The sequence below is a fragment of the Monodon monoceros genome, unplaced genomic scaffold (assembly GCF_005190385.1).
Source record: "Monodon monoceros isolate NGI ecotype Baffin Bay Population unplaced genomic scaffold, NGI_Narwhal_1 Super_Scaffold_20, whole genome shotgun sequence".
NCBI classification, from domain to species: Eukaryota; Metazoa; Chordata; class Mammalia; order Artiodactyla; family Monodontidae; genus Monodon; species Monodon monoceros.
The window spans coordinates 73898594-73915769 of NW_021703777.1; the positions used below are offsets into that span (position 1 = coordinate 73898594).

Here is a 17176-nt window from a genome sequence, read left to right on the forward strand (position 1 = left end):
GGACAGGAATAAAGATGCAGACATAGAGAATGGACTTTAGGACACGGGCAGGGGGAAGGGTAAGCTGGGATGAAGTGAGAGTGGCATGGACTTATATCTACTATGAAATGTGAAATAGATAGCTACTGGGAAGCACCCACATAGCACAGGGAGATCAGCTCGGTGCTTTGTGACCACCTAGAGGGGTGGGATAGGGAGGGTGGGTGGGAGGGAGACGTAAGAGGGAGGAGATATGTGTATATGTATAGCTGACTCACTTTGTTATAAAGCAGAAACTAACAAAACATTGTAAGGCAATTATACTCCAATAAAGATGTTAAAAAAAAAAAGAGTGCTTAATGATTACATCATAGTGAGATTTCTTTTTCTTACATTATTCTTTATTCAGAGTGAAAAATTCAATAGAAAAAAAGGTACTTTAAAAATTGTCTATTTTATTCCAGCTATCTAAATAACAGACTAATACTAGACAAAATGTTTATTATTCAGTAGTAGTTGTTGCTTTTTTATCAGAATAATTAGATCAATGTGAGAAAAAATGATCTCTTTCAATGGCATGTTTTACTGACAGAAATGTCATCAGAGACAGCATTCACACAGGCTGTATTCCTGAGAAATTGCTGGTTTGCATGGGATGGGTAGGGGTGGAGGAGCAGTAGGGAGGAGAGAGGAAGAGGACGTAGGAGGCTTCCTGCCTCCCTTGGGAACTGGTTGTATGAGCCCTGGGCGTGTAGGCCTCCCCTCCCTGGGGACCCAGGTTGGCCTACCTGTGCCCCCAACAAGCTAGTGTCTGAGCGCCAGTAATGAATACTGGTATCTGATATAGAAATTACCCAATAAGTGTTTGTGGACTTAATGAATGGAGTGCTATGGGAGCCCAGACAAGAGGAACCTAAATCAAGGAGGAAGAAGTGAAGGAAAACTTCCTGGAGGAGGGGACACAATCTGAGATTGAAAGGAGAAGTTGGCCAGGGTGTAAAGAACACATATGAAGGCACTTGGGCAGTTGTGTACAGAAAAGGGGGGGCCTAAATTAAGATCTATGTGTCTAACACACACACACACACACACACACACACACACACACGTGTGAGCTCCTGTCATGCAGGAGACAGAAGCATGCTCTCTTTGAAATAGTAATAACCATGCTATTCTCTTTCAAGGACATTGCAGTAATTAATGCGGGAGAGGGATGGGCTTTGTTAAACTTGATAATGTCAGGGTTCTGCAGGGGAAAACTGACAATACTGTGATCTATTGTGATATCCTTCACACTCTATAATTTGAGCTTGTAACTGCTTAACCAATTAAAGATTAAGCAGGCAGGCCTTAAATGCTACTGCACAACTGAAAGAATGATTTATTACTTACAAGGTTATTGGAAGGGAGGGAAGCCAGATTGCATTCAGAGGAACACCACTGGAGGTGGCTGTTAATTGGGGCTCCAGATCTAGGCTTCCCTGTTCAACCTGGAGAGAAGCTGCACACTCTTCTCAGGAAAATTCTTGTTTTTCCTTCCCAATTATCCCTGAATACCAGTTTTTGAATCATTGCAGTAAGAGAAGATTGAGACACTGGAAGAAATTTCATCCCTCTTTTGGGGTTATATTATAGCCAGATTTTAAAAAATCCAGTCTAAGATAAATTCCATTAAAGCACAGTTTGTGCTAATGATGCTATGCTGATTTTAGGAATGCCTACTTGCTGTTTTTCAAGTGCCTACAACTCAAAGTAATCAACATACCAAAGCAGCGTATTTGGGGATGGCATGTCCTGAACTCCTACAGTTATATACCGCAGTGACGTATGCTACAACCCTTCAGTATCTATTACACCAGTTCACAGGAATGATGAGAAGAAAGGGAAACAAGACTGAGGCAATGGGATTGAGGAAGATCTACAAAGTAACTGATAGCATTTGGAAACTGATTGGGTGTTGAGGGTGTAGAAAAGCAAGAGCCTAGGGTGACAACTAGGTTTCTGGTAGAGGTAACACTGTGCATCCAACTAAGACGGAGAATGTAGGAGGAGGGGGAAAGGTGATGAATTCAATTCAGACATGTTCAGATTAAATTTACTAGGACACCCAAATATTGATGTACAGGTGTCTGGTAGGAAGCTGACTCTATGGCTAGAATCCAGGAGTGATATCAGGGCTCCAGGTAGAAATTTGGGTGTCATTAACATATAGGTGGGTGGTTGTAGAAACCATGGATATACCTAGTGGATTTTTTTGCCCAAACAGATTTATATAATTTTGGATAAAAGAACTGCAAAGTCAGTTTCAGTTTGAATTTCAAATTGAACCCTATTTTAATTACTAGAGGGTACAACAGTTGCAATAAATGTTATGTACTGACTGGATGAATATATGGATGAATGGATAATTGAATGAATGAAGGGTCAAGCTTCATGAAAATCAATAGATTTTTCCTCTTTTACTTTATCTCATGATTTGTTTCAGTTTTAGCTCTGGAAAGAAGAAAAATATGACTATCTCAAAGAAGCAAGAAGGCCACAATGGATGGGTTGTTTGGATGCAATACACGGAAGACTGCATTCCTGCTCTTAAAAGCCAATGAGCCTTTCATTTTTATGCCAACTAATTTCAGACCATTGATGTATATTATTCCCATTAGGTATTGATGCCCTAGCAGTGACTGATCGACTGCTGCCTTTGCAGCAAATCCAGATGGAGATGACCAGTCAAGTGACAGACTTGTTACTGTTCAGTAAGCAAACATGTTATTTTGCACATGACTTTCTTGGAGTAAATGTGAGTCTTCACTCTATATTCCTTGCCAGAGATCAACTGGCTTTAAAAGAAAGAGATGTGGGATGCCAGGCATTGCATTGTGATACCCATATCTTATATAAATGGCCATACTATGGTCCCAGGGGGCTGAAGAATAGTCCAAGACTCCTTAATAATCAATCACACTGCCGTCAAGGCGATAGACAGGGCAGGTTGGAAACAAGTCTTCCATTACCACTGGTGGATGACTTTTACCTTTCCATGGAAAGGTAGTTCTGACTCTTCATGAATCATCGAGGAAATACTTAAAATGCATGGTCCTGGCTCCAAATGGTCAAAATGTTTTCACACCTCACTACAGGCACCAAATGGTTTGGGCAATGCCAAGAAAATCCATTTTATAGTTCAGGAAGGTCATTAGGACTCAAATTCATTATCTGCTAAGACTTTTCTTTGTTTCCCATTCATTACTGTCCTTTGAGTGAAATGGAGCTATAGGAACAGAGCACAGACCTCGGTTCACTCATCCCTGACACATTATTCATGTCTACAATTTCGCCATAAATTTGGAGAGGGAGAGACAGAAATTGCAAATGCAGGGATTTAAATCCCCTTGTGCTACATCTGTCAAGATGAGCAGATTGTAAACTGCCTCTTGCAAATATGATATGCATTTGGGCATCAAACTAATAATTGTGAACAACAGACTCATTCATTTGTGTGGTGTTTCCCTCCAGAAGTTTCTGAAATTGCTTTTGTAGTCATTACATAGACGTAGAATTGTTCAGGTTTAGTAGGAAGATTAGAGAGACTATCCAGCTAAAGAAGTTGGCCTTTTCCAATGAGATAGAAATGACAAATTTTTCTGTTTACATCATCACAGTCTTTACAAACTATGCATTTCGAATACTTCGTTTTGGGCTTTTTTGAGGAAAGGAAGGAGAGGTTTGTATAGTCCTCAAAATTGTCTTAGAACTTTATAGGAACATTGATGACAAAGAAATCCAAATCATTTAGATGCTCTCACTCACACTTCTGGCCCTTCTGTTGAAAAATAACCTGTGTATTTTACACTTTAAGGCTCTGGCAGGGCCCTATCCTCTTGTCTCCCTCATCAGAAGCTATGTTCTTTTGCTTCTTGTTTTGATTTAAAATTTTTCATTATTTAAGTCATCCATTAATATATTTTCATTATAAAAATATTTAAATATTACGAACAACACTGGAGTTTCCTTTGATTACTATGTCAAATTCTGATGTTCTCCCCACCCTATTGCAACCTTTTCCACCCATGATCACAAGCATTGTTAACAGTTTTGTGTGTATCTTTCCAGATTTTCTTCTAGGAATGTGTGCGTGCGTGCGGGTGTGTGTGTAGTATATTTTTGTGTGTGCACATGTTATTTGAGATAAAATATACTAGAAGTACCATACTGTAGCTTTCTTTTTTCACTCAGTGATACATTTTGGAGCTCCATTAGTACAGAGATCTCTTCCACCTTGCTATGGACTGAATGTCTGTATCCTCCCCAAATTCATGTGTTGAAGCCTAATCCCCAATGTGATGGTATTTGGAGGCAGGGCTTTGAGGAAGTAATTAGGTCATAAGTGTGGAGCCCTCATGAATGAGATTAGTGCGCTTATAAGAAGAGACATAAGAGAGCTTGCTTCCTCTCTCTCTTCGCTCTCTGCTGTGTAAGAATGCAATGAGAAGACAGCCATCTGCAAACCAAGAAGTGGGCTCTTACCAGACACTGGATCTGCCAGCACCTAGATCTTAGACTTCCCAGCCTCCAGAACTGGAGAAATAAATGTTTATTGTTTAAGCCACCTAGTCTATGGTATATTTATTACAGCAGCTCAAACAGATCAGGACACATTCTTTCTATTCTTTTTAACTGTTGCATAATATTTCACAGTATTGGTATACCATAGTTACTTATTAAGGTGGTTCTAATTTCTCACTATAGTCTACCCTGGCCTGATGAAGAGTCTTGAAAAATCCCTTACAGAGTGAATTCTTCTAAGTAAAAAATGTAAATTCCATTCACTTTAATGGAAAAAATGTTTATGTACTTCTTTTTTTTTTTTTTTTTTTTTGCGGTACGCGGGCCTCTCACTGCCGTGGCCTCTTCCGCTGCACAGCACAGGCTCCGGACGCGCAGGCCCAGCGGCCACGGCCCACGAGCCCAGCCGCTCCGTGGCACGCGGGATCCTCCTGGACCGGGGCGCGAACCCGTGGCCCCCGCATCCGCAGGCGGACCCCCAACCACTGCGCCACCAGGGAAGCCCGTTTATGTACTTCTAAGCCCCCAAATCATGCCCATTTACGTTACAACACCAAATACCATTAAAATGGACACAAGGACTTCTATAGTTAACATTAACTTGATCAGATATTCTCCATCATTAATTACTCCATAATATGGCTGTTTCCATTCTCTTATTCAGTGTTTACAGATTGCACCCTTAAGACTTTGATGTATTTGTTCATTCAACAAATCATTACTGAGCCCCTACTATGAGCCAAACACTGGTATGCATGCAGGGAATATGTTAACAGACAAAAAAATCCATGTCTTATGGAAATTACGTCCCAGTGCAAGAGATAAATAATAGACAAGTAAGATGTAAAGGATGGTAGATAGTGATATATCCTAAGGAGAAAAAAACAAAGCAGGGAAAGGGAATATTGGGAGGGTTGCAATTTGACCCGGAGGTACCTCACCAAGAAGGTGTGCTTTTGAATAAAGACCTAAAAGAAGTGAGGGAGGGATGTGTGAAGCTGTCTGGAAGAAAATTATCCTAGGTATCCCTGACTAAGATGCCCTCTAGGACCAAATAATTCTTTCTGACAGAAATGACCAGTCTTTTTGCCCTGCAGTGCATCATTGGTTTCTCATCCTTTATCACATTTCCTAGCATTGGATTTTTTCCCAAAGATAGTAGACTAGAGCTTTCTTGCAGAAGCGTTAAGAGGCAATCACAGTTTTCAGTGAGAAATGGACCACTCAGCATGAGATTTATAACATGAGGGAGAATGGGACACACAGGCTACCCACTTTCTCTTGGGATCAGAGGCATGAGCAGGAGAAATGTGGTTAGCCTTCTGACAGGGAGATTTGTGGAGCAATTTTTCTCTGCCTGAGGCCACAGGGTAGAGAGAGGAGAGCCCAGGTATTAACTGGAAGAAAAGAACTCAACCTAAGGGAAAATGAGCAACTTTTCCTTTTTATGACCAGGTGTCTGCTTGTCTGTGGGCTCTGACTAGCATTTTATACACTGCCTGGATATAAATCCTATCTCTTCCGAGTATCAGCTGGATAACCTCAGGCAGATTATTTAATCTCTCTGTGTTTCGCTTTTCATCTGTGAAATGAGTATGATAATAGTTGCTATCTCATAAGGTTGACATTGGGAATTAAATTGAGATCATGGAGATAGTGTCTGGGACATAGTAAGTACTTAGTGAATAAGTTCATCATCTCCATCACCACCACCACCATAATTCCTTGGGCTTAACAGTGAACAGCACCAAGTTCAGGGACAAGCAGGTATTACTGAGTACCTCCTTAAAACACTTACCTGTATCTCACAGCACCTGGTACTGAAGATTCAGCAGAGAGGCTGCCTAAAGTCAGTAATCTTCTAGGCAAGGGAAGCATAAAACAACCCCAAGCTTCAGGCAAATAGTAGAGGGTTAAGGATTTTCAGGAAGGGTGGTGATATGAAAATGGGCTTCCTCGGCACCAGTGAAGGGGGAAGGGGAGGGGGAAATGGAGCCATTTTAGGACAAAGGCACCTGTGAGACAGGCTGCTGTGCTGAAGTTGACCAGGGAGCTGCTTGATGTAAATGTCTGTGAAGCGGTGAAGAGGCCTGCGGTGAGAACCATCCAGGGGCTCCATAACCTCACATGGCTTCATTCTGTGTCTCTTTGGCCCCAGTGTGTCCTCAGTTGTGTGGAAACAACCAAAGCTGATGACCAAATCTTTCAGCTACAAATCCACCTCACGGCATAAAGAGAACTAAGCACATAAGTGTTCAGATGTCTCTAAAATAACATGTTACTTTTCTCTTTTGTTGGGAAGTTCTACATAATAGTTTACAATGCTAGCTGGTCAGGATGAACTGACATGGATTTGAATCCTGGCTCTGTTTTACTAGTTGTGTAAGATTGGATGAGTTACATAATTCCTTGGGTCTAAATGTTCTCATTTAGACAGTGGAAATTGTAATAATATCTACCCAATAGGGTACTTATGGAGATTAAATGGGATAATGCATATAAAACACTCAGCACAGTGCCCAGCAAACAGTAAATACATATGATGATCATTATAGAAATCTTTTGGCTGGATTGTTTTCTGGTGAGGTAAATGGGGAAAGGAGAGTATAAATGTAGAGAAAGAGAAAGGATAGAAGAGGAGACGTGAAAAAGAGAGGCAGGATGTGAAAAGCTGATCCTGGAAGAGAGGCACTTAATGACTGTCAAAAAAGTCCTGAGAGAGAAAAAGGATAAAGATGGCAGGGACTCGAGGCAGAGAATTAGCTTTGCTTTTTTGCCAAGGTTTCATCCATCTGGTCTTGGCTTCTATGCTTGCTTTTTCCTCCAAATGCAGCTCTAGAAACCTAGTGGTGAAACCCAGGGCAAGGAGACAGACCATTTCTGAATTACCCTAAACTTCTGTTCTCAGGGAAGGCATATATGAAATGTACATATTAGTCTTTTGCAGTAGGTAATTTCTTTGAGACTAATAGAAGAGACAGGCCTGTCAAGTGAGTCAGCAGTGACCAAAGGCAGACATAATCCTTTTGCTTTTTGGCTGACAGCTCATGCAGAGAAAAATATTCTCTGGTTCAGACAAAGGTAAATGTAGCTTCAATTCCAACACAAAATTCTTTTTTTTTTTGCGGTACGTGGGCCTCTCACTGCCGTGGCCTCTCCTGTTGCGGAGCACAGGCTCCGGACGCGCAGGCTCAGCGGCCATGGCTCACAGGCCCAGCCGCTCTGCGGCATGTGGGATCTTCCCGGACCGGGGCACGAACCCGTGTCCCCTGCATCGGCAGGCGGACTCTCAACCACTGCGCCACCAGGGAAGCCCCCAACACAAGATTCTTACCCTCCATAATCAGCTTCTATTCCCAGTCTATGATGACAGGAGACACTAGAAATATCAGAAACACCACTGATTTCTTACTGTTGGGTTGTAATAAGTTAATCATTGCTAAAGGTAAAATGCCCAAACGATAGAATAACTCAGATTATTTTCAGGATCTAAGCATGCACACACACACACACAAAGAATTTAGATTTGTTTAATAGCAGATATTGTAGTGGAGCATCTATTTATAGGTAAATATACAGAAAATGAACACAAACCTGAATAAGTTATGAGATACCTAGAAAAATACAACAAATGGTTAACCCCATGATTTTTTTCTTTAATGTGAAGAATGGCTGGTCTGAATCCACTCCTAGATTAGATTTTTGAATTCTAATCAACTACAAAATCAAGGCAGAATTGCAGTTCTGAACTGAATTTTCATTATGATCTCTTCTGATGTGCCTTTACAAACACAATAATTTAAGAAGCCAAGTTGAAGCCTGGATCTGAATATCAGAACGTAGGGCACGCTTAAGAGGAAGACCAAAGGGTAATTTTTACATTACAAAATTTACCTTGACCTTGAAGAATAACTGCTTTTATAAAATTAAATACGGATTGAAGTCATGTGTTATGATCCACCCCATCTGTTCAGCATACATACATATATTTTTTTTTTTTAGGAAAAAAGAGAAATATGCTTATTTCACATTTTTGCTGAATTACTTCATAAGATGTTATATCCTGGACCTCTGAGATGGCTGTGACTGGAATCTGCCTGCTTTTGTTTCTAGCTTAAGTGCAGCCTGGCTGGCCTGTGCAGGAGGTAATTTCCCAGACATGCAAGCACCTTGGGGCAGCTGACTTCTACAAAGCACCGGAGACACTCTCATTTCTCGGTTGGGACTTCTACCATGTAATTCACACTTTCCTTTGCCTTCCCAAGGCTGGTGCTTCTTCGCCTTTGAGTTCTGCAGCTGAGGTCCATGGTTCCTTTGTGGGTGCAGCTGAAGCAGCTCATTCCTGGCACTGCCCCAGTGAGCCCACACTGCTCATTTAACCATGGGCTTGATGTACAGCCCAGTGTGAGACCCAGAGGAAAGAGAGGCTTCTGTCCTCGGTGGGATAGAATATTTAAGCTTAGGCCTTTGCTTTAAGATTTGGGATTTTGCCCTTCAGAGCTGTATGTATCAATACCCCAAAGCAATTTTTCTTGGATGCATTTTGCTTTGAATTTGAAATATGCTTTTTATTTAATAAGGCACAGGCACAGGACTACATTCATTATTTAGACTAGAACATCTTTTGCACCTGATGTAAGGAAAAAATAAAAAACTGGCATGCATGTTCAGGGTAATTGCATAGAGTGAAATGAACCCAATTTATGTAAAGGATTATTGAAGGAATACAAAACTTCCAAAGTAAGCCTGCTAAATCATTCATTCGGTAACGGATTGACATGTTCCCAGATCTGGATCCTGTGCTTTGCTAGCTTTTAAAGCAAAGCAAAGAAGCAGTTATTTAAAAGTGATGGTGGGGGCTTCCCTGGTGGCGCAGTGGTTAAGACTCCACCTGCCAATGCTAGGGGACACAGGTTCGAGCCCTGGCCCGGGAGGATCCCACATGCCGCGGAGCCACTAAGCCCGTGCACCACAACTACTGAGCCTGTGCTCTAGAGCTCGTGGGCCACAGCTGCTGAGCCAGTGTGCCACAACTACTGAAGCCCACACACCTGGAGCCCATGCTCCACAGCAAAAGAGGCCGTTGCAATGAGAAGCCCACGCACCGCAACCAAGAGTGGCCCCCACTCACCGCAACCAGAGAAAGCCCACGCACAGCAACGAAGACTCAACGCAGCCAAAAATAAAAAAAAAATAAAAATAAAAAAAATAAAAGTGATGGTGAAAAACAGTATTGAAAGAGAGCAATCCTGGAGAGTGGATACATTTTAAGTGATGATTCTCTCTTAAATAATGTAATTCACAGACCATGGAGCTAGGCCCCAGGAATCATCTCTCGGCCTACGTTTCCATTTGGCAACCCTCGACATTCTATCATTAAAAGATATATAAATGCAATGTAAATAATATCAACCACTTTTAAACAAATAATTATCTCTCTTGTTCTTTTGCAGATTTCTATTTCATTTTATGATTAAAAATTTTGCTATGCACTAAATGGGTGCAGTTAGGCTTAAAGTCTAATTTTGGGAATCTAGTTCCTTTGAAACTATTGGTTTCTTTTACATTTCCAGTTAACGTCTATAAATCCATCTGATGCTAAAACATCTGATGGGAAGAAATTGTAAATCTAAACCCTCTCTTCTGCTCTATACACAAAAAGTCTAAAATTTATGATGAGGCAAATGGAACACTTTCATGAGTTAATTGTTCTCTAGACTGAATAGCAGAAACGTTTCAGGCAATCAAAAAGCAAGTAGGGGGACTTCCCTGGTGGCTCAGTGGTTAAGAATCCACCTGCCAATGCAGGGGACACAGATTCGATCCCTGGTCTGGGAAGATCCCACATGCCGCAGAGCAACTAAGCCCGTGTGCCACAACTACAGAAGCCCGCATACTCTAGGGCCCGCGAGCCCCAACTACCTAGCCCACGTGCCACAACTACTGAAGCCTGCGTGCCTAGAGCCCATGCTCCACAACAAGAGAAGCCACTGCAATGAGAAGCCTGTGAACCACAATGAAGAGCAGCCCCCACTCGCCACAACTAGAGAAAGCCCACGCACAGCAACAAAGACCCAAAGCAGCCAAAAAAAAAAACAAGCAAGTAGGAAAACCCAGCTTTAATTGATTCCTCAGAGAATTTTTTTTCCAGATTATAAATTCTTATATTTTCCATTTCGTTGTTTCAGGAGATACACAAATGAAATGCAGGATATTGGAAAATAAAATGCTGAGGTAGGATGATATGAAAATATCCCTACTTTGCCTGTATGGAACTCTATCAGGGGAATAAAACCAAAAGTGAATGAGGGATTTTTTCACCCTGGCAAAAGTATAGGCTTCATTTGGCCTGGAGAGAGCCACTGTGCAAGACACCTTGTGACAGTACCTGGAGGGATGTCAGTGGGGCTCCCAGATAGGAACATGTACAGACCCCTACCCAGAGTGACCATCTGGGGCTCGGGGGGAGAAATGCCCATTGACAAGGCCTCTCCTGGCCGCAGGGTCTTCTGTGCAGCCTACTGGATTGTGACCATTTAGTCATCCACACATCAGCATTTTCTGTCTTTAGAAGCAATCATTACATTTGCCATTGGCGAGTGTGATCTGTGTATTCATGGAACAGCTTGACTCAACTGTAGTAGATTTTAAAATGCAGTCCTGGGGGTCTACTCTGTTGTAATTCCCTTAATTTTCTATCTGAATACTTACAAGCTTTATGATTGTGCTATTATGTACTTATGGTCATAAGAATTCAATTTTAAACAAAATATTCTTTAGTATCCCTTTTCATATGTATTTTCATCCCATATGTAAAGTTTGGGATAAAAAAGTACAACCAGTTGAAGGGTAGAACATTTAAAAAAACACTAATTTACCTTGTTCTTCAAATTTTTTAAGGTTTGGAAAAGTTATTAGTATTTTAAAGCATTTTAAGAATTATTATAAATCCTCTCTCAGAATATCTGTCTCTACTGGGGTGAGATCATGTTCCTCTATTGTGAGCACACAGTAGGAGCTCAATAAATGCTTGTTCTGAGAGTACATGACTATAAACAGATACTTACGTTCCTCTTTCACCATAATAGGTAATATCTATGAGTAGTGTTATCTCTGACAGTGGCATTAATATAACAAAACTAAGTTTAGGATAAGAATTGATTTTAAGTCATACTAGAAGAATGGGAAATTTAAAAGTGGAAATATAAAGTCTAGGGTCTGTCCATGAATTTCCAAATATAACATGCTTGACCAGGAAAATAGAAATGAATATTCTGAGTGAACTCCAGATAAAGGAAATTATCAATACAAAGCCATGTAAATTTAAATTAACATAAAGGAAACATAATTACTTGTAAAAACAACCGTATACATTAAGAGAAATGATACTGTCTTTGAACTTGCATTCTCAATCTGTCTGTGCAAAATTGCTTGTAGTGTCTCCAAACAGGCATCTGTGGTCAGATGCGTCGAAAACATTCCATGAAATGGTATATATCAGAGCAACAGGGCCTGCTGTTTCCTTTAACTAGATGGAGTCTGGCCAGGTCATGGCTGTGCTTTGGAACGACTGGTCTGGATGTGTGAAACCTGCAGGACAGGCAGCAGCAGCTGGAAGGCATCCTGTATGTATGTGGTGCTATTGCAGCCCTATGAAGGGAGAAAATTGTGGTTGGAGGGTTATTGTCAGAGTTCCAGCTTGACAATTCCTCCCATTTGATAATGTTCCTTCTCCTCATACCCCACACTATTTTAGAATATTTTTCTTTTAACGTTGGTGCTTAAAAAAGATGTAAACACATTTCTTTGGATGTTTCTATTCTGCCTCTGACTGCCTGGGTTTCCTCTTAGCTGTGTCCTCCAGAACCTGCCTCTATGGTTCCTTGTCTCTTCTTGTCAACTCCATCCCCCTCTGTGGCTTTGTCTTAAACAATAACATTTGTTGTCACCACATTGTTATTCTTGTACCTTGGTAGTTTCCCTTAACGATAAGACCCAATTCCTAAACGCATTGCTATAAATACATAGGTAGCCCTCCCTGACTTTTGTAATTTCCAAATTTTGCATTTGACAGGTACTTCAGACAGCAAGAAACTACTGTATATGCATTGCCCATGTTCAAACTCAACTTGTCAACACCTTGTGGCTTCAGTGGGGTGCCCTGGGGCTACAGATGTGCCAGTTCCTTAGAGTTGGTCCCTTAGAGAAGGTTTTCCCCACTAATCACAGGTGGAACACAGTGCCTCTAAGTCAAGAATGAGGCCTCCTGGGCTTCTTTTCTTCGATCTTACATCGTTACTTCTGGCAAAGCCACAGCTGTACGGGGCAGCTGCATGTCCATGTTACAATGTCCTGGTGGGTGGGCAGGCCACGGAGTGAGCGGTCACAGAGGCTCTTGCCTCTGGTCACTGAACGGGCAGATGATAAACATTCTACTTGTCATTTTTGCCAGTCTGGAGCTTAGACCTAGCTAAACTCAAGGTTATGTAAATGGAGGGAAGTGCCCATTTTTATGAAAATCACCACTGAGCAAGAATCCCTCATTGTAGCCAGTTATCACAGTGTTAAATCTGGTGTCAAACTTGGCAGCAGAAATGTGCTTCTGTCGGGGGAAACAGCAACAGAAATAACATGCGAGCTTAGCGTTTCTCTTTATAATCAGAATTCTTGAAAATGAGGTATTGCTGCTTCACCCGAGGGTTTACAGCTGGTTTAACTACACAAATGTACTCAAAAAAGACTGTAGACGATAAAATTTAGAATTGCAATAACACTTGCTGCCTGGGAGAAATACACACACACAAAAAAATGTAGCTCTAACATTTGCTTTGATTCAGAAGCACTTTCTCTCCAGGAGGCCACTTACCTCTAACAATACACTATTGATCATGGGGTTAAGGACCTCAGCCTTCTTGTTGCTCTGTGGAATCAAAAGGATGAAATTGACAGATTAGGTGCTCATACTCCAAGGCTTGTCCCAGAAAATGCAGATGGTGGCTTTGTTGAGGAATCTCTTAGAGAAGAAGGGGAGAAGTGGAATGCTTACTACAGACAAGGCTTCATATTTGGTGCTTCCCCTACACGATCATTTAATTTCGACAGAAATCTTAGGAGGTAGGTAGGTACCATGATAACCCCGATTTAAAGATGAGAAAATAGGGGACGTCCCTGGCGGTCCAGTGGTTAAGACTTCGCCTGCCAGTGCAGGGGGTGCGTGTTCAATCCCTAGTTGGGGAGTTGGGGAGCTAAGATCCCACATGCCTTGCTGCCAAGGAACCAAAACATAAAACAGAAGCAATATTGTAACAAATTCAATAAAGACTTTAAAAATGGTCCACATCAAAAAAAATCTTAATAAAAAAATTTAAAAAAATAAAGATGAGAAAATAGGAATCAGGAAGGTTGAGTAACTTGCTTAAGGTCATGTAGCTAGAAATTTACACTCAGACCTTTTAAACTACTTAAAGCTCGTAGCAGGTCTGGGATTAGGGGGAGGTGAGTGAGGCTGAGTTGTACAGGGTCGGATTCAGTCTTTATTTAAAATTTTGATATTTTGTTCATCATGATTTTTTGGTGTTAATTTTGATTTTTAAAATACTGCATTAAAATATTTATTTAGATGACTGAGGTTGTTTCTTTGTCTCTTTTTGTGGGGGGGGGGAGTCCCCTTAAATTTGGTAGACATGTTATGTACTTTTACTTGCCTACCCTAGTTCCAGACCTGGTCTGTAGTCTTTTTTCTTTTAAATGCAAACACGGGTACTTGGTTATAGGGTGTGTCTTCAAGGTTGGCAGTAAAGTTAAAACACTCTTAAATATAACTTGGAAACAGGTCAGCATATCCCAGTTTGCAAAACATGGAAAACGCAGAATACAGAACCTGATATTAAGTAGGTGTTCAAAAAGTGGGAATCAGTGTTCATGTCGCCGTTATTATTATGTCCAGTCTTCTCTATCTAAAATGTTCAATCCACTCTTAGACAATAAATAATTACGGGGACTAGAAAGAAGAGGGCAGTCTTAATAGGCTGCTTTCCCTCACTGTACTTGAAAGACTTTATGACAAACAAAAGTATATAAATGAACTATTTCTTCCCAGAGCAGCCCTCTTTCACTGACATTACTCTACCGAGGGCTAAGTAATGTCCTACTGGGGAAACCAGAAAGGAGTCTTGGGAAAAACTCTTTAAAAACTCAGTCATTTTAGTAAGTAACCAGAAAATCCATTATGGTTTGCTTTCATGTTTATTTGATTATCAATAAACCTCTAAAATATAATCAAAATGAGGGCAATAAAATGGCATTGGTTTTCAGAATCAATGAGATGTGCAAGCAATTTAAATAGAGTCTGGAGAGCAATATATACTCATTAACTTCAAGTTATGAATAATGGCTCTTTTAGAGAATACAAACAATGACGATGTGAATGATTCATCACAGCCAAGATGAGAGGTACTGTTGTCATGAGATGGTATTTCAGTAAACTCCATTTAGATTTGGCTTTTTCTTTCTCCAAACGATAATCTGTGTGTTCCTGATTGTGTTCATACAAACATTTGGACACAAGTGTGTGTGTGTGTATTTTTTTTCTTTTTTCTTTTTTTTGCGGTACGCGGGCCTCTCACTGCTGTGGCCTTTCCCGTTGCGGAGCACAGGTTCCGGACGCGCAGGCTCAGCGGCCATGGCTCACGGGCCCAGCTGCTCCGCGGCATGTGGGATCTTCCCGGACCGGAGCACGAACCCATGTCCCCTGCATCGGCTTAACCACTGTGCCACCAGGAAAGCCCTGTGTGTGTGTATTTTATGTGTGTGTATTTATTCAAGTACACACTTATCTGCTAGAGCTTTGCTACTCAAAATGTAGGATATGAATTAGGAGCACTGTTACCACTTGGGAGTTTGTTAGAAATGCAGAATCTCAGTCCTCATCCTAGACCCACTGAATCAAAATCTGCATTTAATAAGCTCTCTAGTTTATTTGCTTGCACATTAAGGTTTGAGAAGCACTGTGCTGGAATACAATACATTAAAGGAAATAGAAAGCAATACCATGAATATCACCCACTAACATAAATTAATTAATGTTTAACATGAATCATATAAAACATATAACACACATAGACACAGACATATACATCCTCATCACTAGGCAACCGTAGAGAACCAAACAGTTAGCTATCTGTCTGCTGTGTCTGATGGGCAGCCAACTGGGAGTTGAGTCAACTGGGTGAATCGTTCACCCTTCTGAGACTCAGTTTCTCAGGTAGTAAACTGGAAAGAGCGAGAAGAGGGTACAGTAGAGCCTTGGGAAGCTGAGTCGCCAAGGTCATTCCATCCTGATTAAGAGCTCACACCTCTCTGTAAATCTAGCAGTTACACCAAAGTCCATGGGCATCGGTTAACTTAGATGATGCCAATCACATAAGTGTATTTTATCAAGCCTATCCTATCAATGAGCTTCTACCCTCCCCCTTCACTCTGCCTGTTTACAGTGAAGCTCTATTGCTGAAGGCCTGAAATTAGACAAATATAAAAGCTGGTCTTTTACAAAATAGGAGAAGCAAACCATATTCTTTGACAGCAGAATGAATAGTTGGTATGTAACTCATCCTTTATCAACTAAGCCACTTACAGAAGTCTGAGAGGCACACAACTCGGACAGCCCAGTCCACAATCATTTTTGCTTTTTTGAGAGCTGCTCTTTGCCTGGGGTGGGGGTGGGAAGAGGTGTACCCCAGCAGCAAAGTAGGTCTACATGATACGACCCTGTCCTCATCACTACTGGAGACACCAAGATGCATATCTGAGCCTTTCAAACCTTCTCACCCAGGATCCTGGAATTTGAATGAAGAGAACCAGGAACTGCTGTAGTTGAGTCACATTAATAACAACACTTTAGAGAGAAGGTACATGAGCTCTGGTGATGGGTCCCCCACGGCTGCTCATATACCTCCACTACCTTTAATAAGCTCCCCTTTCTGTCTAAATTATTTAGTGCTTGTTTCTGTAACTTTGTGCTAGGAAGAGATATGTTGAAGTCCTAACCTCCAGTATATCAGACTGTGACCTTATTTGGAGATAGGGTGTTGCAGATTCAATTAGATAAGATGAGGTTGTACTGGTCATACCTTAATCCAATATGACCACTGTCCTTATAAGAAGAGGGAAATGTGGGCACAGACACACACAGAGGGAGGATGATGTGAAGATAGAGAAAGAAATTGGGGTTACACTGCTGCAAGCTAAAGAATGCCTGGGAAGCTGGAAGAGGCAGAGAAGGGTCCTTCCCTAGTGGCTTCAGAAGAAGCATGGCCCTGCCAATACCCTACTTTCAGACTTCTAGCCTCCAGAATGGTGAGACAATACATTTCTGTTGTTGAAGTCACCCAGTGTGTGGTACTTGTCAAGGCAGCCCTAGGAAACTAATACATTTGTAACCCAAACACCCTAGTTAAAACAGGAAGTGAAACTTGCTGTTTCTCTTGTAAAGAATCATCTGCCTTTGCATCCAGGGCCTTAAAGGGAAAAGTAGAAAGGCTGAAAAGGAAAAACTGCCACTGTCTTCTTCAATCCCATTAGGTTGAGTTACATAACATGACTGATTTCTAAAGAAAAGAACCAGAAGCCACGGCTC

At 41.3% G+C, this 17176-nt stretch overlaps 1 protein-coding gene across 3 annotated transcripts in view; it reads right to left on the minus strand.

Moving 5' to 3' along the window:
* Positions 1-10660: 10660 nt before the first annotated feature.
* The window catches only part of FAM114A1 (family with sequence similarity 114 member A1), a 64151-nt gene continuing 57635 nt past the window's right edge, over positions 10661-17176 (minus strand). For 2 of the 3 annotated variants that reach the window (XM_029236005.1, XM_029236004.1), the window contains exons 13-14: positions 13409-13462; positions 11315-12192 (exon numbers count right to left, since the gene is read on the minus strand). In XM_029236005.1, coding sequence (XP_029091838.1) covers positions 12091-12192; positions 13409-13462 — 156 coding nt within the window. In that variant the 3' untranslated portion in view covers positions 11315-12090. Of the gene's footprint in view, positions 12193-13408; positions 13463-17176 lie in introns of all 3 variants that reach the window. The other variant, XM_029236006.1, reaches the window with a different exon arrangement.